General features: G+C 36.7%; 2 protein-coding genes across 2 annotated transcripts; one reads left to right on the forward strand and one right to left on the reverse strand.

Moving 5' to 3' along the window:
* Positions 1–1,332: 1,332 nt before the first annotated feature.
* On the forward strand, positions 1,333–1,854 carry LOC122029834. The gene has a single exon (XM_042588965.1). The coding sequence runs from the start codon at positions 1,462–1,464 to the stop codon at positions 1,669–1,671; it is 210 nt and encodes a 69-aa protein (XP_042444899.1). The 5' UTR covers positions 1,333–1,461; the 3' UTR covers positions 1,672–1,854.
* A 3,818-nt stretch (positions 1,855–5,672) lies between these two features.
* Positions 5,673–7,683, reverse strand: LOC122030056 (heavy metal-associated isoprenylated plant protein 7-like). The gene is made up of 5 exons (XM_042589210.1): positions 7,481–7,683; positions 7,096–7,363; positions 6,780–6,994; positions 6,589–6,676; positions 5,673–6,324 (listed from the first exon to the last, which is right to left on the reverse strand). The coding sequence occupies exons 1-5, from the start codon at positions 7,487–7,489 to the stop codon at positions 5,840–5,842; spliced, it is 1,065 nt and encodes a 354-aa protein (XP_042445144.1). The 5' UTR covers positions 7,490–7,683; the 3' UTR covers positions 5,673–5,839.
* Positions 7,684–24,431: the final 16,748 nt, after the last annotated feature.

Here is a 24,431-nt window from a genome sequence, read left to right on the forward strand (position 1 = left end):
TTGGTTCAATCTTATTAAAATTTGTCGCCAACTGGATAAAATAATCATGCTTGATGGCCGGGATTGAAATTTGAGAATCACTTTGCAAGTTTCCCACGCAACTTGAGAGCCGTCTGTAATGGTTCATCGTCCTCACAGTGGAGGGAAGCTTCCGGGGCGCCTCCTGAAATAACAAAATAAGAAAAAGAAAATAATATGAGATATGAAAAGTGTAGGCCACTTAGCCATGCCCTTCCTTACTGAGTCACACGAGGAAGTCAGAGCATAAATATGAGAGATAATAATTGAAAATAAAAAAAAATTAAAAATTAAAAATAATTTTATTATTAATATTAGTATAAGAAATTATTTTTAAAATTATTCTTATTTCACTATTATTATATCAATTTTATTCAAAATTACTACAATATAAAGAAAAATTACACTTAAATTAATTTAAAATTCTACACATGATAACATATGATCCTTTTTAATTAAGAATATTATTAAATGATTAAAATTTGACCCGCAAAAATATATTTTATAAGTCATTATCAAAAATATTTTAATAATATCATATTTATATATTAACTATATACAGACATTACAATTCATTTTAACTAACGGCCAACAAAACTTACTGTTTAATTAAAGAGAACGATCCCAATTCCCCGTGTGATCTTAATGGTAATAAAAATCTCCATATGAGCCGAGCCAGAAACAGTGTGCAAATATGATGGTTAAGTGAAGGAGATTAAGGGTAATTAATAGCACATGCAACACCATTACAGATTCTCTTCTGTTGACAGATGACTTCTCCTCATTGAGTGCAGATATGCATATGCGTTAGAACTTGGACAGCAGCATTAACATTTATAAGTTTATGAATGTACAGCTGTTTTTTTCAAATAAATTTTTTTCTTACCATGAACAACTATTACATATCATTAACATTTTTACCAATATTTCTTGTCACGGAAAGAGGAATAACAAACTTTGCTTTATATTCATCTAACTTCTTTTATGCGGCAGCATCAGCTAATAATTCAAGGATAATTCTGTGATTACAAAGATAATTATTAAATTCAAAGAGAGGAGCGAGCATTTCGCCTTTTGCACAATAACAGTAAAACGACAGGCCAGCTAATTTCTTCCTTCCCTTTATTATTAATGCTCTTAAACTTTTTCATATTCACACTGCACTGATATATAAAGAGCGCATTCAAATCCTTTTCCGATTTCCTGCAACTTTAATAAAAAAAATCCCGACTAAAGTGACCAATCACCAAATGTATTAGTGTAAAGCTTTGCATTCCATGAATCATAAAGCAATTCCTCCCCTTGCACTTTTGCTTTCTTATTGCTTAAGTATAGCAACAGCCTTTTCTTCTTCTACATGCATTCCTCATCTTACATGCACTTGTGATTCAATTAAAATTTAAACAAGAAGAATCTAAGAGTTTAGCTTGTTGATCAAGGCACATGGCCGATTGGGGTCCGGTGATCGTCGCTGTGATTCTGTTCATCCTGCTGTCGCCGGGGCTGCTGTTTCAGCTGCCGTCGAGGACGAGGGTCGTGGAGTTTGGGAACATGTGCACCAGCGGCATCTCCATTCTGGTGCATGCAGTCATCCTCTTTGTCCTCATGACGATCCTTGTTATTGCTATCGGAATCCATGTTCAGACTGCTTAAGTGTAACCAATTGCGATTACAAAGTGTGCTTTGTTGTTTCCCTTGCTCTCTTGGTTATTCTGTCAATCGTACACGCAACTCAACAAATATTTTTTGGATGTAAACTTTGGCTTTTGTTCAATATTTGGCGGATGCGTCATGAATGAATGAATGAATAGTTCAGCTCTGTCTCACACCCACCCACCCACTCTTCTTTGCCTCTTCTGCTCTGTGGAACAAGTCTCCTTTCTCTTGGTTCTCTTGCAAATGAACTCAGAGATGTATTGAGCTAGAGAAATGTTGCATAGACGAGCTTGTGTGATAGATTGGTGGATGAAGATAATGGCAACAGTGAAATTATTTTTTTTCTTCCTCTTTTCTATCCTTTGATGGCCATCAAGGGTATATATATGGTTAAGGGATTTGCACCTGTCTCTTCATTTTCATTCTATATATTGCTTCCTGTCTTTCTACTCCTCTTTCCCTTACCTTTCTTGAGTTTGGAGGTGTTTCTAATGGCAGGAAAAATTACATTTTGCACAACTCTTGTGCCTACAGCTTATTTTTGGCAGCCATCCTTGATTAATTGAACTCATTCACAGGCCGCCATCTTTGTATATAGATATAGAATTGAACAATCAAACAATCAAAAATATAGAACAATCAAATTAAAAAGATGGGACAATCTTTGTTCAAATCAACACACACACAATTGCCACTCAATCCTAGACATCAAATCCATAGAACAAGCCACTGCTGAGGCATAGTTGAGAAGATGGAATATGTCATTGTAGCACATGGAAGCTTGCTTTAGATGTTGGAATCAGTTAGAACATCCAATCCACCCTCTCAAGCATTAATATAACTGCTATAAACATATCTGACTGTCACAAAGTCAATTCATAACCTCGACATGAAAAAAATATCATATGATTGGAGAATGGTCAGAATTTTTTTTTGATAAACAATAATAAATGAATTATATTCAATAGGAATCTAATAAATATGTAAGTATTGGAAACAACAGCATATCCTGTTTGATTCAAAGTTTCAATGAAGATACAACTTTCAGCCAAACTGAACCACTCCATCAAAACGAAACAGGTTCCTTAGACAAAACCTGCAGAGAAGAAAAAGACTAAAAAACTGTTGGGGAAATTGTCTTAAAATTCTAAATCACAACTTAAACTTTACATGTAGTTCATATATAAAAAAAATTTTATTTCCACTCCCTAACCAAATATAATGGACACCAATTTATCTAATTGTCTTTTATTTTTTAGGTACAAAAAGTCTAAAATAAAGTATAATTTATCCTAAATTCAGCACATTAAACTAGAATCTAATATATTTTCTATGAATTGAGCACGATTCTTTTTCCACAAATCGATTGGGAGCTCATACCAATTGATAGACTTAGGTTGAATTGATTGGGTCAATTGATTAATCCTAAACCAACCGATTGGTTGATTAGGCAGAAAAAGAGTCATGCTCAATTGAATGAAAATATACTAGATTCTTAATGCTCAATTGGATGAAAAATATACTACATTCTCTTTAAATTATGTTAAATTTAAGAGGAATTATATTAAGCGGGAAAAAAAAAGTCATGCTCAAATTAATAGAAAATATACTCAATTTAAATTTAAATGTGCTAAATTTAAAAGGAATTATACCTCATTTTGAACTTTTATACCTAAAAAAGGAAAGACAATTATGAGACAATATTTACATACAGGAAGTTGAAATAAATAAAATTTAACACGTATGAAGTGAAAATAAAGTTTTTTTTAAATGGGGACTACACAAAGTTTAAATTATGATTGGAAATTTTGAGATAATTTACCAAAAATTTATTTATTTTTTATTTTTTTCTCTATATTACTTTCAGATAACTTGGGTGAACTCACTTTTACATGAAGTGAAGCTCAAATCTGAACTTTAAAAAAAAAAACTTTTTCAAATCTATTTCTGATTATATATTTTTTTATTTTTAACAGCAAATATTAAAGATTTTTTTTTCTCACTTCCCTTTTGCCAAAAGGAAATAACATTTCTCACTATTTTTCTTGTGAGTTTTTTTCCCCACCTCTAGACTCTTTTTCAAATAGCTGTTTTCTTTTTTGTTTTTGTAAGAAACAGCTTGGTACTGAGTTACCTCATCTGGAAGCTACTCGAACTTCCTCTTGGCTAATGGGGATGCAGTAGATCTGGCTTCTCATTCAACATCATCGTTTAAGTCAATGTGTCTTTAATAGCTACGCAACAAATTTGCCCAGATCCTTCATGTGCTAAAGCACCAAAGGAGTCATAAATAATAAACTAGTACATATTTTCTTAAGAGTTCTAAATTAATTTCATAAACAAATAAAAGAGTCATCAGTTTTTAGCTTGGAAAATTGTCATCAAGTTTGAGCTTCTGCTTAATAACAGAGGTAACTGCAACTTTTTCCGGTCAATATGGAACACCTAAGCAGCTAGTCTCGATGAATAAAGAGAAGGGGAAACAAGTGCCAACCCAAAAGGGAATATCGAAAATCAATGCGAGTGTTCACAGAACTTGAAGAGATAGTCGCAGATATTAAAGAAATACTAGAAATCGTCAGACCATAAATTAGAATGAAGCACGAGATACCGTAAGATAAGAATAGGAGATAGAACCTGACTGGTTCAATAAAATAACTAATGTTCACAAAAGCATGCAGTTTCAGTTAATCTGTCAATGGTGTAAATTGCGAAACATGAATTAACTCAAAACTTTTATAAGAACGTGGTACTAAAAACTAATTCAGCAGAGATGTGAAAGCTAAAAGGATATATGGGGGTTGGAGAAAAAGGATTTTAAAAGCATGTATAAAATTAATAAAAGATTACATCTAGTTTTCTAATTAAATTAGTACCCCATAATTTATATTTTGTTTATTCATTTTACAAAATTCTCTTGGACTTTGCTGATGAACATTTCCAACTTTCGTAGATTCGATCACAACCTCTGCTTTAGTTGTAGTGATGAATTAGCATCTGAAATATGAGTGTGACAAAAATGAAGGCATGATAGGTGAATAATTGTCAGCTGGAGGGAAAGTCGTGGGACCCTGCTGATTCCCCTCGACCTAGTTTCCAGGCTAGCAAATCAAATGCGCGGTCTCACATTAATGTATGGTGTCCGGGATCTTGGAGGTGATCAGAAACTACTCACGAGCAGTAAAGCGGATCGCACCGTGGACGAAAAGTTATCACGCGCGTGGAGAGGGATCCTTTCCGAGATTCGCTGTGGAGCCCAGTGACATCGAAGCAGCTACCGTCGCCGTACGTCCCGCCATGGACTGTGGTTCGCGTTTGACAAATGGCGATGGAGGCGGCGGCGGCGGCGGCGCTTGCACTTGCCGCCACCAGCATCATCAGCGCCACAACCGCGGTTGAAACCTGCTCTGCCATGGGACGGCTGCAGCTTGGAGATGACATAGTCGAATGCAGGCGTTGAAACGTAGTAAAATACAGATCACTTTTGCAATGGGAAATTAATAGAAGCGTCATGTCGGTGGCTCAGGTCGATGTTTAATTTTGGTTCAATTTGGAAGGGCTGGGTTGGTCGAACCACCAGACATTTTGGGTTAATGGACGTTGTTCAATGCCACCGCCTTTTTCTTGGTGAAAAATAATACTGCCACGCTGGACATAATCCAATAATAAAATCTAATTCCATCTTAAATTTAACCAAACAAATTATAACGAAAAAAAAATTCTAAAGAACACAAATTTGAAATAGAGGAATTCATTAGACAGACTCGTTCAAATAAATTCATTGTACAGATGAATTCTGATCGAAAAGATACACATCACCTCTTGGTGAAAAATAATACTGCCACGTTGCCCTACCATTTCTTACCATTTCTTTGAAGAGTGGTAACCGGAATGGACCAAAGCATAGCTCGAGAAATACTTAAATACACATTAGAAAAGATACACACACCTCTTAGAATTTACCCGTACGAAAAGATCCCAGAAAAACACTAAAAACAGAAAGAAAGAAAATATAATTAATCGACCTCAGAAAACAAAACAGAGACAAACTTATTTATAATTCTGTTTTTCCCGAGGTGGATCTAATATCGCACTAATTATGCACCACTAATTACTAATCCGCCTCTTTACTTATACAAAAAGTCTGCTTTTTCCCCTCTTCGGATCACATCACAGAGCAAGCATTGGGATTCTCGTCGCTAAAGATTTGAGGGGGATACGTGGTATAAGGGGGGTACGAGGGATGATACGCGTATCCCACAAATCCACCCGCGGCAGGGTGTCTTGGGTAGTAGTGATACAAATCGTTTCGCATCAGCTGTTCCACCACCTTCGGCGGCGGCGTAGCCTCCGCCGTCTCCGCTCCGCCCCCTTCCTTCTTCTCTTTCTCCTCTGCACCTCCGCCTGATTCCTTTTCTTCTTTCTTCTCGGCATTGTCCCCACCAGCGTCGCCGGCCTTCTTCTCGTCCTTCCCCGCGTCCTCGCCGGCGCCGCCGCCCTTCTCGTCCTTCTTCTCCTCCGGCTCCTGCTTCACCACCACTGCGTGCTTGCCGGTTTTCCTATGTACGTTTTCCACCAGCTTCGCTGGCTCGAACACGCCCTTCACGGTAACTTGGGAAGCCTTCAGATCCGGTTCCGCCTCCTTTACACCTGCTCGGTAGGGGAAAATGAATCTTAACAGCAACGAAAAGGGAAGGATCTTTGGTCACAATCTCCAAGCTAAAAGCATCAGTCAGAAGATTCATGTTTCAAACCAAAAACGAAAGAACAGAAAAATTAAAAAGAAAATGCGACTGAAATTGACGCTTTTAATTTATCTTGCTTCTATGCATATAATGAACTCGGTAAATTAATAGCAGCTAAAAGTAATGAATCAAAATCATTGTAGGGGACGAGGCAGAAAAACAGGGGAACCTTTCATCTTTAGTATTCGCTTCTTGATCTGTTGTGCGCAGGCCTCGCAATGCATGTGGACTGTCAGCACCACCGTGATCATTTTTGGCTGTGGACGAAGAGGACGAAACAGGGAGAAATGATTCGAGATTCGAAGTGTTGATCCAGGAAAAAACATAGATTGAGAAATATTACAAGAGTAAATGGCTGACCTCTTCCTTTTTCTCCTCCACCTTGGGCTTTTCCTCTTCCTTCTTCTCCTCCTCTTTCTTCTCCGGCTTCGTCGGCGGCAGCGGCGTCAGCAGCTCGACCTTCCTCCCGGTCTTCTTCTGGACCCGATCCACCACCTTCATCGGATCCTCAGCCGCCTTTTTCCCCTTCACCACCACCTTGTGCGTCCTGCTGTCCGTCTTTACATCCTCCACCCCTGAAAAAAAACCATTTTGTATTCAAATCTCACGCAAAAGGAAATGAAGAAAAACTCAAAAAAAAAAAAAAAGTTTAAAATTCACCTACAACACTCATTACCTGCAAATCCCTTCAAGCTCCTCTTTACCTTCCTCGCGCACCCCTCACAATGCATGAAGACGCGCATCTCGATCTCCTCCGGAGGCGGCGGAGGAGGCGGCGCGTCTGCCTTCTTTTCCTCCTCGCCTCCATCTTTCTTCCCCTCAACCTCTGCGCCGCCGTCCTTCCGCTCCTCTGCCTTCTTCTCCTCCTTTTTCTCTTCCTTACCCTTTGGCTTCTCGTCTACCGCCGCCGGCTCCTTCTTCACCTGCTCCGCCTTTTTCGCCTCCTACAATGAAACAACCCATCTTTTCTATAAAATCCCCACTTACACTCCAAAATCACAAAAAAAAAAAAAAAAAAAGTTGAAAACCGAACAAAAACATAAAAGGGATCAACTTTGCACCTCTCCCATGTCTCTACCCTGCGCGGTTGCTGCCAGGAGCTCAACGCCGGCAATGGAAACCAAAAACCAAAAGCTTTTCCTTACCTTCCCACGGTATCACTTGCTGCTCCGCCCCTCTCTCTCTCTCTCTCTCTCTCTCTCTCTCTCTGTGTGGAGTCAGTCTGCGTGTATCCAGTTGATAGTGGGCAGCAAAGCAGTGAACGTGTCAATTAGAAAGAGAGAGGGAGGCACGTGCGAGACGTATGGGGGGTAACACACCCCCATTGGGGCGGCGCATGTACGAACCTTGACCTGTAGACCTGCGCTCGTGTAAAGTAAAGGTGGCAATTCGTATAGAAAAGAAAAATATAACAATTCTAGAGAAATCATATTAAAAAAACGCTATTTAATTTGACGTTTGGATTTTACCATCATTTGACTAAAAAGTTTTCTGTTGTAACTAATAAAGCGTATCTCGTTATCTTGGTTTCTTGTTTCTTTACGCAGTTTCAGGAAAATTCTAAAAAATATTACGCAATAAAAAACCACCACCATTATCAATTCATCATTCTATTTATGCCTCTGGAGAATTTAATTTAGTGGTCCAGAACCATCAACTGCAATATAATTCCCATTAATGCTATTTAAGCCATGTAATTATATTGGGTTTATTGCAAATTGTGTAAAACTAAGTAAGTTATTTATTTATTTATATTTACGGATAGTTCCAGTGGTAATTGTGATAAGAAAAGGCATGAGTGGAGAGGACTTGATTACAAAAAGCTCAGTGGGAGTCTAGTACAACAGTATAATATCAAATATAATTCTTTTTGGAAACGGTAACTACTCCAGGAATTAACCAAAGTAGAGTGATTAAAGTAACAACTCTACTGTCCTACAAAACCTCGTCGTAAACAGTCGTAGGAAATAATTAAGCTAAACGATTATGGGATTCTAAACAGTGGTCCAGCCACATGGCTGCCATGTTTAATTAGTCTACGATTATGGGATTCTAAACAAAACCCCAAACGCTGAATCGATACTTAGGCTAAAACAAGAATATTTATATGCTGCATAAAGTACAAATGTCACTACTGTATTAATGTAGGGTGTGACTTCTGCAAGGCTTTAATTTTGATCCTCTCTGTGGGGATCCACGGTATGTACTGAAAGATAAGAAATAGAAATCACATGCTGTTGCACATGTACAGAGAATGTTGTTGATGTGAATAATCTCAATTTCCTTTCTACAGAGTTATTTTCATATATAGTTAAAAGTTAAAAGACTACGTGTATGGTTAGAGCTAAATTAGGAGTACTTCATATATGGTTAAAACTAAAATGCGCTAGCTACGTACTACTCTTAGCTAAGCGGCCAACAAAGCGTAGCTGGTTAGCGATCACCATTGCTAGTGTGCGTTGGTTTCCGGAAGGAGGATGTCATGATTAAATCTTTAATCATTCAGTGATAGAGCAGGATTAACTGATCAGAGTCATTATGAATAAAATATTTCTATTCAAAATTAAGCAATTGAATAGTCACAAAGAATTTCAATCAACTAATGTTAAACACGAAAGCTAAAAGGAGTCGTTGATTACATAAAGTTGCATTGAAAAGGTTGAATAACCTAAGGGATATAGTGAAGCAGTTGATCAATGATGGAATCCGATTGATTTAAGTAGTCATTGACAGACATAAGCTAAAGAAATCCAAAAATAATAAGGTATACATATATTAAGGGGAGCAGGGGCGAACATTTGAGAGCTTATAAAGTAGTGATTAATTCATTAAAAACAAAAATCAGGTTTATGAGCGGAATTACCCGTATAAGAATTCCATCGGTATATACATATACCGATGGATTACCAACGGAAAAACAGACATCAAGAGAGGATTTATCAGAAACGGATTTTCCGACGGATTAAGGGATTCCGTGGTTAATATTTTAACGATAGAATTATAATTCCGTCGTTAAAGTCGTCGAAAACACTGTACCAACAATTGGGTAACTTCCGACGGAAACACATTTTCCGTCGAAAAACAACAAACCTAAACCCTAACCAGTTCACAGTTTTACTGATGGAATCATTAGATTTCGTCGGTAAATACCAACGGAAATTGAGTTTCCGTCAGTAAACACCGACGAAAACTCTAATTTCGTCGGTAAACACCGATGGAAACTCTAATTCCGTCGGCGTTTACTGAAGGAATATAGTGTTTCTGTCGGTAACCTATCAAAATATCAACAGAAAATGTCATTTTCATCAGTATTTACCGACGGAATATAGTGTTTCCGTTGGTAACTTATCAAAATACCGACATAAAATGTCGTTTCCGTCAGTGTTTGTTTTCATTAATCACCGACGAAAAATCTATTCCGTCGATATTTCAATGGGAAATGAAAGAAAATTCACAGATTCAGTATGTTTACATGCTTTTCCCTATATACAATTTCCAAAAATCATCACAATGGTATTATACATACAATTCACACATACAAACACATCAAATATAATCCACACATATACATCATATAACAATCACACATAAACAATTACACTTATAAAATCCATATATAAAAACACATTCCATACATCTTAACAATTATTCTTCTTCTTCATACAATCCATATAAGCACAAATAAACTAACATACATACTAATATAAACAATTATAGTCATCTAAAAGAAACAAAACTAAATAATTCTACAGAATACATATGCAAATATCTATATCCAAATCCAAGTTTATAGAATACATACTTCAATAGAAAGTACTCCAAATAATACAAGAACACAAGATAATAAAGAAAATCCTGTAGAAAGTCAAATACAAGATGATCATGTTGATATATAAATAAACATTTTACATATATGTATAATGAATTTTATATGTAATAAAATGATACTAGAACATAAATAAGTATATGATGACATGAAAAGTCAATATGAAAATAGGGCGAACGTGATTCCTGAAATATATAATAATAAAATAGTTAGAAATGAGTATATTATAATATCAAAACAGAATAAATATATTACAAAGGTCTATATATAATAAATAAAAAACTAAAGTGTAGTTGAATAAACCTCAAATAAAAGTTAATCATCACCGTCTAATGGATTTTCAATCTCCTGTGACTCAAAACCATATGATGCCTGAGTGAAATTAGCCATGATCGCTCGCATCTGGGCCATGAGAGCTTCATTAGTTGCGTCACATTCGGCTCTCTTCTTCTCCTCATTAGCCCTCCACTAATCCATGTCAGCCACCCTCTGATCCATTGATTTCAAGTCAATGCGTAGTTCTTGATTTCTACATCTTAAAGACTGCATCTCACTATAAAAAAAGGAGCTAGCACAACCCACCGGATTCCTCAAACAATCAAATGCAACTTTGACCTTAGAGCCAAGGCCGTAGAAGGTGGGGTTTTTTGTCCTTCCACCAACAACATCATAATAAATTTCATTTAGAGCATCTGTGGATAGAGACTATGACTCTCCCCTCGCTGATGATGGTTGAGATGTTTGAGCCACCCTATCTATCATTTGTTGTTGTATGAAAAAATATAATATCTAATTTGATCAATATTACTAAATACTAATCAAGATAGAAACAAACAAATGTAATAAAGTTAATAATCTTATATGTAGAGTATGAGATCGAGAAGCAACAAATGACCCATCATTCTTCTTATGGGTCTTGAGAAATACCTCCATACATGTGGGCTGGGCAAGCTCACATTCCTACATACAAAATAATTTGGGATAAAATTATGCAAGTTTAATAATAAATACAAAATTTGTTATAAAGTATAACGTTAAATTATACTCACCAGATCCATGACATGCTTAACAATGGATTTGGAACCTGACGTAAGTCGAGCTATTCCGGTGCTCGAGCCACTTGGCTCTATATTTCTATTTACTTTTTCCTTTTCAGCATTTGTTTGTCACCTTTCTGCAGCCCAGGTGGTCGTCCATGCACTCCATATAGCCTCAGAAACTTACGCAGGTCTAGTGCCCTTTTTCTCATATGGTACATATAATCTCTGTAAAGTTTGCACGATAAGTATTCCATGTAGCTTTAAATTGTTCTTCTTGCCCGTCCTCCCATATATATCTTTTCTGTAATTATAAGTTAAACATTTAGTTTAAAGGATGACTATATTAAAAAGTACCAAATATATTAAATTTACTTACCATAAATTCATTATAATAAAATATCTTCATCTATTGGTCTACATGTCTCCATATAGTACCAGAAGCGCATACTCGTTCCTTGAAATTTCCCGTGATATAGGTGGCAACTCGGTGGCCATCTGGAGTGAACCTGCACGAAATAATATTAAGATATGAGAAATATATTATAAATAAAGGCATATATGAACTTGAATTATTAATAAGAAAAAAATACTTACGAGCTCCCAACAACTCTAACAACCATGTAGCCACGAGGTGTTACAGCCTGCTGCTCTGCCATAATGATATCTACAAAATAACATTACAATACATCATAATAAGGTTTAAAAACATAATAATATAAATACAAAATAGTATGGAAGCATAACTTACTTGATGAACAATTATCTTAATATTTAATCATCATTAACATCAATCAACATTAATAGTTTCTATGTCCTTATCGTTAGATGAACTTAGTTAAACTTCATCCTCACTGTTAGACATCTCTCCATTATCTATCTCTTCTAAGTGATATTAACATCTACAAGTAATTGATAAGTAGATTGGAGTTGTAAATCAACTGAATGTCTCTCCACTTCATCATTCTGAAATGCATCATGGTTTTGAGCAATGATTATGTTCAACATCTCTATGGTCAAGCGAGACTAGACAATCATTCACTAGATCTTCTTCTCTTCGTAGGGTGTTCAAGATAGAAAACTTGACATGTTTAAAACCCAAAAATAAAAAAAATTCAAACTTGTTGAATCTTTTGTTTCTATTAACCTCAGGTAAATTATAATTTGGATGTATTCCAGTACCTATTCTTGGGTTAAATCATGCCATGAATATTTGAACAACACACACCTCTTTATAAGTAATACAGGATATTCAATCTCTATGATTTCATCAAGTCTACCATAGTAATCAAACTCAGTGTTATTCTTATCCATAGATCCTTTAATGCAAACACTAGAATTATAGAATAATCTTTGTGTTGGCGTAACGGGGGTCGATAAGAGGGGGTGAATTGTAAAAAAATACCTTCTCAATCCTTCAACTCAAATTAGTAGCACACTTATAAAAAAAATTGAGAAATAATTAAATAAAAGACACAAAGAAATTATTTAGTTACAACTTAGGTGGTTGTTAATCCAAGACAAAAGAAAGCACTGAAAAGATCTCCTTCGTATAGGCGGAGAAGTTTATGACACTCGTTAAAAGTTCAGAAATGTGCTAGAAAATGAATACTAGAGTTGATATCTATTTCCTACGTCCAGGGGTCTTTTTATAGCCCGTGAGAAAAGTTATTCGTGGTTGGAAGGTCCCTCCAACAGGTTGGAAGACACCTTCAGTGAGGCACCAAAGGATAAAGCTTTATCCTTTGGTAACGACAATATCAGCCTGGTTGAAGGCGCCTTCCATAGGGCTAGCGCCTTCCACAGTGAAGGTGCGGAGGCACGTGGAGGCACTTTCAACTTCCTTTAAGGTGCCTCCAACAGCACTTACAACCACCTTTTGCTCTTCCACTGTTCCGATCACCTGGGTGATCGTAGTCATCTGAGATAGGGCTCACATGAACCCATTTCTTGATCTTCTCCTCGAGCATACTTCCACTCCGGCTTCTCGTCCCTCGAAACGTCACGCACGTCTTTCTCGTCATCAGTGTACTCTTCCGCAACATCTCATCCCTCAGATGCAGCGAACCCGTCAACTCCCTTAATGTAACATCTTTCTCGCTAGCTGCGTCTTCCATTCAACTTCTTGTGTTCCTAAGCTCCTGCACACTTGGACATAAGGATCAAACACAACAGGACCTAACTTAACCTGGTTGATCACATCAAAACTACCACGGGGTTTCAACAATCTCCTCCTTTTTTATGTGCATCAACCCAAGTTCAAGTTAGGATAAAAATAAAAAAAAATCTCATAATAACTTGAGTAGATTAAAAAAAATTACAATACCAAAGTGATTAAAAACATTAAGTCTAACTCCCCGTTAACTTATACATATTTCTCCTCCTTTGATCATATCAAAAATAGTATACAAAAAAATATTTAATAAGGAAAAAAATCTAAGAAAACTGCAAGAATATTGAAAAAAATATAACTCTTTTCTAACACCTCTAAAACAATTGAGTTCTTATTATATTTTTGACAAATATTGAAAGCATTATTTAATTAATATCAATATATGTATCAGTTTGTCAATTAAATATTTATTTCAATAATCAGCTTCCAGGCTGTAGCGAGGCACTAGGCTTTCTTGGTTATTTGAGCAACAACCACTTTCTAAACAAAGTCTCTTAAAAAATTAAATATTTAATTTCCTTTTCTGACATTTTAACCTTTTAAAAAAAATTAAAAGAATTTTAGACTAAGCATGATTTTAGAATCCAATATAGGTTTCTATCTACTGGGTTAATTAAAAATTGTAGGGGTACATACCTTCTAGGGATTTTTTCTAAATTGTCCCTGGTGTTTTCTAATGTACCAGCTTAGCCTATCATAATTTCTAATTTTTGAAAATTACTTTCAAACATGATGTTCTTTTTCTAAATTTTCAATTTGTATTTTCAATTTATCATTTTCTAATTTTAAATTATCAAACAAATCTAAGAGACATATCTTTGCTAAGTCTAATTTTAACATAGTATTTTATTTTTCTAATTTTACTAAATCTTTGGAAAGTATCTTAATAAAATTAAAAGACTGTTTGTGAGATAGTGCACGTACCTCACTTATCTCATATTCTGATGCTCCCCCTTTATCGCAGCTTTCTTCTGATGATCCTCCCCCTTCATCGATGCTCATTTCTGAGCTACTTTCATCTTCTTCTTGGTGGTCCTAGCAAAGTTAGGCAATGGAAAAGTCCAAGTGGGTCAAAGGTTGACCGGACACTTGGTGATCGAAAGTTCAACGAGAGTTGGTACTAAATGAAAAGTCTAAGTGGGTCAACAGTTGACTGAACACTTGGTGAAGAAGGCTTGGTAGGTCAAGGGTGACCGAATGCTAGACAACGAAAAGTCTCAACGAGTCATGGATGACTTTAGGGTTGGGCAAACGAATCCTAAACTCAAGTTCAGAGTTTAGGGTTGAGCAATTGATTAGCTCAATCGATTAACCCAAGGTCAATCGATTAGGTAGATTGCCTAATTGATTGGGGCTTGTTCCAATTGATTAGGTTGATTACCTAATTGATTGGGAGGTTGATTCACAAAATATAGAAGAGCTGGAATCGATTGAAGCAATCGATCCTAGCAATACCAATCAACTAGGACAATTGATTGGACACTGAATAGAAAGGTTGAATCGATTGGGTAATCGATTTAACATGGTAATCGATTAGGGTAATTGATTAGCCATGTTTTTAAAGAGAATATAAATCTTCAGAATTGATTAGAATCTGCCAAATTAATTAGTATGACTCACTAACAGATTCGGTGTTAGAAAAAGAGCCATTTTACAAGTCGAATGATCGAATTATAACATAATAATTGATTGGGAAGAGAAGCTAATCGATTAGTAGGCAAAAATTCCTTCAAATAGTAGCCATTGAAGATTTCCACACACCAAATCTTAAGGGTTTGGAAGAGAAGTGATGTTGTATTTCTAACCACCAAGAGGCAATCCAAAGCCATAAGGAAGCATCTAAAGCAAAAAGAAAGGCATTGTAAAGTATTGTGCTTTCATTTTTCATTCATTTTTGGTGTTGTTTGTATTTTGTTCTTATGAGAAAAGGCTTCTCCACCTCTGCAAATATTTTAAGAATGAGGAGTGATCCGGTGATAAGGAGGAGCCCTGGAATAGTGTTGTTAATAACATGGTGGTCAAAGTCAAGCTGGTCAGCACCCCGATATTGTCGTCCGATCGGGCAACCCCATTTTTCGACCTGGAGGAAGAACCGTCGAGCCCGCATGAAGCAGACGTTAGCACAGCTCGGCCAAGTGCCGAGTTTCCGGCGTTCAGACAAACAAGGTATGCGCTGAGCGGCCAGCCCGCTCGGACTCACGCCGGCAAAGCAGTAATGACCGCGCAGACTGCATTTAGATACAGCTCCGGTCTACACAGAGTGGAGCCTGGACAGTGGATACTGGCCGAGCGGCCATTAGCTGGTCGGACGACCGATAGCTAGCCGAGCAGCACTTCCACTCGGCTTGTAACAGACAAAAGGAGGATCAGAGGATATCCTTCTGGGAACCTGTGCCACCGACAGACGGCATGCTTGGCGGGCAAAAGATCGTTCGACGGAAGCTTCCGCTATCTTGTCAGAGATATGCTCGAGTTATTAAGGTATGATGTTAGGGATACTTTTCTGACACGTCTCTTCAGGGTATGCTTTGAGGAGCGTGTATGCATCGGGGAGCGTGCAAGCGCTCTCAGGGAGTTCTATATAAAGACCCCCAAGGTTCGACGGAGGTATGCATAATCTCTACTATAGCTACAGTTGCCCTGCCATTTTGCCTCCTTGTTTCTTCTACATCGTAGATGTTTTACTTGAGCGTCGGAGGGTCATCGTCGGGAACCCCTCCCCGACTTGGCACTGGCGTTGCTATGGTTGCAGACTTCATTGACGAGGAGTCCACCACTGGTCATCAGGAGCGCCACGTCCCCAACATCCATTATCTCGACTCTCAAACAGGATCAAGGAGTTTCATAGTGGATGAGATCATGAGAGTCGAACCCTTGGATTAGTCACCTCAAAGAGGTGGAGACCAAGTAAATCGAAGGTGTTAGCATTGCTTCAAGTTTTCCACTGGCATTTAAGTTCAAAGAAGTAATTGAAGCTATTCACCTCCCCCCACTCCCAAACTCTCTATATGCCTAACAAATAAATCATAGGTTCTATCATAACCATTTTATATAGCAATTGATATACAATTCTTGTTTATGTTTGTTTTTATTTCGCTACTCTATTTCTTGTGGAACTTTGTCAATGTATTAGCAAGAGTAGTATTTGTTATAACCCTTGCGAATTAGAGGTGGTGAATAGATTTAATCACTTTATCTTAATTTCATGCTCGTCTACAAAATGTTAATGCATAGTGAAAAATCAAAGAAAATACAAGCACAACACAAATTGATTTACTTGGTTCTCACTTCCCAAGGCAATTACTCCATGTTCTAGTCCTAGCGATCTACCACCACTAAACCTTCTAATTCACGTATATCTTCTGGAGGCGAAAAAGCCTCTTACAACACATGTTATTTACAAACAATACAAAACAAAACAAAGAAACACATACACATGAAAGTAAAACACTTTACACTTTGAGAAAACTTTGCTTTGAATGCTTTTTTGCTTGGAATTGTCTCTTGTTAGTTTGGAAATAAAGTATCACTTTGCTCTCAAACCCCTAAGAATCGGTGACAAAAATATTCTTGAAATCATTTTTATAGTATTTAGATCAGGGTTGATTTCTGTCTATAAGTTGATTAATCTTAATCATTAGTTAATTTATCCACTATTGATGTGGCAGCTCAATGACTCTATCCATCTCAGTATCAGTCGACTGATTATTACTATCAGTGGATTGCAAGCTTCTATACATTGCTACAGTATCAATCAGTTGACTGTTACTATACCAACATTGCAGTAAAATATTGTTCATGATATTGTAGCAGTACTGTAGCAATCATATTTGTTTTTTTTTTTTTGATATTTTAGGGTTTTGCATCCATTAGTCTATCAATACACCCATCAATTCACTACAAAAAAATGGTCATCTAGACCAAAATTTTAGATGTGGTCAACAAAACAATTGTAAAATTAGAACTAGTAAAATCGGCCAAAGTTAGTCACTCCTAAAACCACTTCAATTGGTCTTTTTTGAAGCAGTTGAAAAATCATTATTGTTGACGCATTTGGAAGTGGTTTCTTTAACCTATTCTATAAGTTAGACCAATTGAAGCAGTTGAAAAATCATTATTGTTGACACATTTGGAAGTGGTTTCTTTAACCTGTTAAACGTTGCATCAGTTGCAACGTCTGGAAGATGAAGGGGTTCCCATTCACCTTCATCTTCCTCCATTGAAAGTAGCCATGTCTTGCTTGCTATATATGATGGCGTCCAAGGCAATCTGATCAGAGGAGCACATCGGAGGTGATCAGAGAGCTTTGCGAAGTGATCAGCGAGCAGAGGAGAACAACCAGTGGTTGGGATTTGGCTCGTGAACTTTGGAGCACTTTCCGATTGCCCCGTGATTGTGCTTCCGACAGCGGCTGCCCACTTTGACCGCCGGCGTCTTCAGTTGCGACTTCGGGAGATCACTGTGAGTGATTATAATTACCGCATTGTTTTATTTTTGTTTAGTTTCGATTTTCATGCTGTCAAAAATTACTAACAATGGTATCAGAGCGTAGTTCTGAAAGCATGGAAATCAACACAAAAAAGCTCGTGTTTTTCTTCTTCTGTCGCGAAGAAGACGATACTGTTTATCAATTGAATCGATTAACCAATCGATTCAATTGGATTGAATCGATTGAAATTGTATTCCAATCGATTCAAAATCGCGAGATGAACAGTGCTTTTGACGAAGCACAGTGAGAAAAGAAACTACTTCAATCGATTGAAGAGAAGAAAAAGTAGAATGAACATTGTTTTTAACGAAGCACTGTAAAGAAAAAAAAAGGAAAACCCTATAAAACCGTGCATGCGTTTTTTTTATTTTTTTATTCCTTTTCACATATATGAACAGTATGGTTAAAGTTTAATTAAATATATTTATTAATTAATTAAATACATATAGATATGTATTATTAATTAATTAATAAATATTTAATTAATTTATGGTCCAATTTACTATAAATGAAACCAGACCAACTTGGCCGATCAAACCCAGGTCTGGTTTAAATTATTAATTAATTTAAGCAGACCAAATTGATTCAATGATATCAAGATCTGGTTCAAATTATTTGTTGGTTTAACCAGTTCGTTTATTATTGAATTAATTGAGGTAATCTTGATTACAAAAGTTGGGCTGATCAAATATGACCGGATTAGTTCCGTTGTGTCAAATTTGATCAAAAAGATTAGATTTGCTCTAATAGGTCAGACTTAATCCAATGGGCATTGGATAAATCAAACGGACCTAAGTTTGATCAATAAGTCCGATATTGACTCAAATGTGCTTAAACAATAACAGAACATAGATCCAATTAGATTAGTTCTAATGAGGACAATAGACTAAGTTTAACATCCGGACTCCTGATTGACCGGTCTAATGGGTCAGTCGACTTAAATTCTTGAAAATCGAGAAGATTTATTTTTCTTAATTTATAATGATGGTATGCCTATATAAATTGAATTAAACTGGTTTTGTACTGGTTAGTCGATTTTGTGCTGACTTATTTAAATTCAATTTTTCAGATGGGGACGATTACCACATTGAATCGTCACGAAGTGCGGCGAAACCAGCTCGAGACAAGATTCAGGAGAGAGTATAAGTCTGCTTATGGAGTCGACGGACAGGTTAGACGGCTGGATAGACTATTTTGGAAACTTGAGCAAGAAGAGTTTCCAGTCTTGGACAGTTATAGGATCTGGGCATTGATGCATTCATTGTCAGAGTATCCTAGGATAATAGCAGACTATGTATGGGGGTGTCATGAAGGACGAGTCACATATTCAGTACTATGTGAGAAACTACTTCATCATATGGGTAAAGAAGAGCCTGAAGAGTCTGAAGAGGACCAGGAAATGCTCGAGGAAGATTTAGAAATGGATATGATGGAGAATCCTGAAGCTGCCCCATTTGAAATTATCCCAAATGAGTCCAGGTTAATAGGGATAATGTTGGCTGCCACACTAGTGTTTGTCCTGGTGGGAGCAGTGCTGACTTATCTAGTTTACTAGTGTTCTGTTTACTGTCATTATGTACGAACAGTGTAAGCTCATCTAGTTTTTGAGTCATGTAATAATTTCTGTCATTATGTATGAACAGAATTAAATAATGAAAAGTTATGTTATATGTTAACAAACTTGGAAATGATTAGTTCATTTCATGACATGATTAGTTCATTTCATGACATGATTAGTTCATGTGAATATGATTTGTTCATATATCCATATGATTAGTTCATATGAAAAATGATTAGTTCATTTTAATAATGATTCATTCATTAGATGGGATATGTGTAATATAATTGATCAGTGTTGATTAGATTAGAACATACAAATGATGAGTGGAAACAATATTATCACTTGATTTTATAAACTAACTCTAATTTACACCAAGTTAATAAATAATTGCACATATATGAATTACACTGAAATAATAAATAATGTGTTTATTTATGTAGATCATGACAACTAAAAACATCATAGCTGAACTCAATAAGGGTGAGAAATTGTATGGGGATAACTACAAAATCTGACACCTCAATATACAATACATTATTGAGGAATAAGAAGTTCTAGAGGCTTTAAATCAAATCATGGAGGAACCGATTGATGGTTCTACAGCACAGCACGGGCGTGACCTTGATGCCTATAAGGCATGGAAGAGGAAGAACTCCATTGCTAAGGGAATATTGATTAGTTCAATGGTGGATGACATGATATTTGAGTATGAGCCATTACCATCGGCTCATGCTGTCTGGGTAGCCCTTAGAGAGAAGTACAGTGGAGTCAATCTAAGTAAGCTCCGTCGGCTAACTATCAAGTTTGATAGTTGTAAAAAGCGCTCAAATGTTACCATGGCCCAACATCTCAGGGAGATGGGTAACATGATTCGAGAGCTTAACACTGCTGGTTATGCATTGACCGATGAACAACAGGTTCAGACAGTTATTCGTTCCCTTCATGATTCTTGGGAAATGATGAAACAGAACCTGACCCATAGTGAGAGTATCAAGACTTTCACTGATGTCTCACACCATGTGGAACTTGAGGCGGAGAGGATTGATCCGCAAGAATTTTGGGTCAAGTTTTTGTAGTTGAAGGTTCTGGTTCCAAGAATAAAAACAATTGTTTTAAGAAAGGAAAGGGAAAAGGAAAGGAGGCTAATGTTGTTGCTACGAAAAACCAAATCAAGAAGAAAGGAAAGAAATATGGACAAAAACCTAAGAGCAGGTTGACATGCTTCAACTGTGGCAAGAAGGGTCATTTTACCCGGGAGTGTGCTGAGCCTAAAAAGGTAGATCCATTATAGTCTTCTTTCCGCGAACAATATGTTGCAAGTACAGTGTTGTTAGCTGATTCGTATCCTTTATGGATTGTAGATTCAGGAGCAACGAACCACGTAGCTCATGATCGAGCTACATATATGGAGTACCGTCGGGTACCAACTGGTAACAAATGGATATATGTAGGAAACAATGTAAGAATTGAAGTCAAAGGAATTGACATTTTCAAGCTCAACCTACGTGGTGGAGGCACCTTGTTTCTACATGATGTCCTGTATGCTCCTGAGATTCGATGGAATCTGGTTTCCGTCATTTGTCTTCTTGATTTAGGTTACAATGTAAATTTTTATAGCCGTTGTGTGGAACTTCAAATTAACTCTGTGTTAATTGGATATGTTTATATAACAAATGGTTTTATGGTTCTTGATGTAGAACCAAATAATAATGATGGTTGTTTTTTCAAACATTGCTCTTACTAGTAATGCTGATGTTAATGATAAAATTTGACATGTTAGATTAGGACATATAGGAGAACGAATGAATATAAGGAGGGTCTTTTAGGCACTCATGCTAAGGTTAACTTGTCTATATGTGAGCATTGTCTTGCAAGAAAGATAATTAGAAAACCATTTGGTAAGACTATTAGGGTTGAATCACCATTGCAATTAATTCATTCAGATATTTGTGGTCCAATGAATATGAAGGCTAGAAATGAGAGTTCTTATTTCATTACATTTATCGATGACTTCACACATTTTGGTCATGTGTATTTGATTTCTCACAAACCTGAAGCATTGGATTGCTTTATTAATTACTTGAACGAAGTTGAGAATCAATTGGAATGTAAGGTTAAAACCTTGCGCACTCACCATGGAGGAGAATATTTGTCTGATCAATTCAAGACAATGTGTAATGAGAAAGGGATTATTAGACAGCTAACTATCCCTGGAACTCCACATTAAAATGGGGTTGCTGAAAGAAGAAATAGGACTCTTCTTGAAATGGTTAGGTCTATGATGACACAGGTTAATTTGCCAATTTCCTATTGGGGAGATGCATTATTAGTTGCGACTTATATACTTAACAAAGTGCCTTCAAAGTCAGTTCCATCTACCCTCACTTGAACGTTGGGCAGGCAGAAAGCCGGATTTGAGTAATCTGAGACCTTAGGGGTCAACTGCCTACGTTCATGATAAGACTCACGAATATGAAAAATTATGACCCAGAGGTAAGAAGTGTATCTTTATAAGGTACTCTGAGACTTCTAGGAGTTATGTTTTTATTGGTGAGCGACAAGATGGAACCATCTCTGAAATAGAGTCAAGAGATGCTACTTTTCTAGAAACTGAGTTCCCAACACGAGGTGAATTTGATAAGACAATTCCTCTATATGAGATAGAGGAGGAGGATAATGTTCCTTTATCAATAGATCAGGAGATGCCTGAATCTAGTCAACCGAGTGGGAGTAATTTGCCACTGAATGAGTCAGTTTCTCAACAGGCTAACCTTCGAAGAAGTAGTCGTCAGATTATTCCTCGGAGAAGATTTGATATTGAGAATGAGGCATTGATGGTTCTCCCAGTTGATGATGAGGAACCTCGAACAGTTGAGGAAGCTTTGAGAAGCTCAGTTAGAAAAGAATGAAAAATTGCAATAGATGGAAAAATGGAGTCAATGAGAAAGAATCAAGTTTGAGATTTAGTTGATCTTCCTTCAGGCCGAAGGGCTATTGGGAATAAGTGGATTCTCAAAGTAAATAGGAAAGCAGATGGATCAATTAATCGATACAAAACTCGATTAGTTGCAAAAGGATATACCTAAATGGAGGGTATTGACTTTGAAGAGACATTCTCCCCAGTTGTGAAGTTTATGTCAATACGTGTCATCCTAGCTATAGTAGCACAATATGACATGGAATTACATCAGATAGATGTAAAAACGACTTTCCTTAATGGAAATCTTGATGAAGAAATCTAGATGGTACAACCAGAAGGTTATGTTGCTGAAGGCCAAGAGAAAAGAGTATGTAGACTTCGAAAGTCTATATATGGGCTAAAGCAAGCGTCAAGACAATAGAACATAAGATTTAATGAAGTAATATTATCTTATGATTTCGAAATGGTCAATGAGGATCATTGTGTTTATATAAGAAAGGAAAAAAGGAAAGTTTGTCATTTTATCATTATATGTTGATGATATGCTAATAGCTGGAAGTGACATAAAGTGTGTGATAGAAGTCAAAAGTTGGCTTTCATCACAATTTGACATAATATATATGGGAGAAGCAGAGTGCATCTTAGGAGTGAAGATCGTTAGAGACCGATCAAAAAGGCTTTTGGGTTTGTCTCAAGAAGCTTATATCAATAAGATGCTGCAATACTTCAATATGTCAGATTGCAACGTTGAACAGACGCTTATAACGAAAGGTATTATCTTGAGCAAAAGTATGTATCCCAAGACTCCTAAGGAAATAGCCGAAATGAAGAAGAAATCATATGCCAGTGTCATTGGTAGTTTGATGTACACTATGTTGTGTACCCGTCCCGATATAAGCTATGTTGTTGGCTTAGTTAGTCGTTTCCAGTCAAACTCGGGATCGAGACACTGGAAAGCGGTGAAGAGGATATTCAGATATCTTAAAGGAACAGCTGATTATTGCCTCTAGTTCTAAGGATCAGATATGAGCCTAAGTGGCTACTTAGATGCAGATTGGGCAGGGGACCTTGATGATAAAAAATCCACATCCGGCTATGTCTTCTTGCTGAATGGTAGTGCCATCTCATGGAACAGCAAGAAGCAGACTTGTGTAGCCTTGTTGACAATGGAAGCTGAGTATGTGGCTTGTGCAGCGGCTGTGCAAGAGGTTGTCTGACTAAGAAGGTTCCTGAAGCATCTGAAGATTGCTGAGGATAGTGGGAGTCCTATTACTATGTACTGTGATAGTCAAGCTGCGATAGCTTTTTCCAAAGATCCCAAATATCACTGCAACGGTAAGCATATAGAAATTAAGTATAATTTTGTAAGGGATATTATTGACAAGAAAAAGATAATTCTTGAGTACATCCATACACGGAATATGCTTACTGATCCTTTTACTAAGCCATTGACTAAAGAGTCATTTCATGGACATGTGAAGTCTTTGGGACTTTGAAGAATGTAACTAATTGTAAAGATATTTTAATAAATGAAAAATGCCATGATTTATTCAGTGTATATGTCTTTATTACATTTGAATAAAAGTCTCGATAAGCATGTTGGCAGATTGAGATTGGTCCACTCACATGGACAATCATCTCTATTTGTTAAGTACGAATAGAGGTAAGACTGTTGCTTATGGGACAGCTTATGCAGCTGTGAATAGAGACATTCCCATAAGTTAAGATCGCCTTGATATTTGTGTCAAGATGAGATCATTTGTGTAATGATTGGAGTAAATGCACCCACCATTTACTGAATCTGCTTGAGGCCATATTAGAATTCATATGTTGAATTCAAGATTAGACATTGGGAATGTCTAAATCGAAATCTGTACGATGTTAAATATGGGAAAAACATGCGCTCTTTTTAGTAAAGAGAATAACATCGTAACATGTAATTCATACCACATGTGCTATGGTGACAAGAAGGGTAGTAGGAGAATGGATCCCTGCTTCTCTACTAT

Source organism: Zingiber officinale, chromosome 10B, assembly GCF_018446385.1.
Source record: "Zingiber officinale cultivar Zhangliang chromosome 10B, Zo_v1.1, whole genome shotgun sequence".
Classification (NCBI taxonomy): Eukaryota; Viridiplantae; Streptophyta; class Magnoliopsida; order Zingiberales; family Zingiberaceae; genus Zingiber; species Zingiber officinale.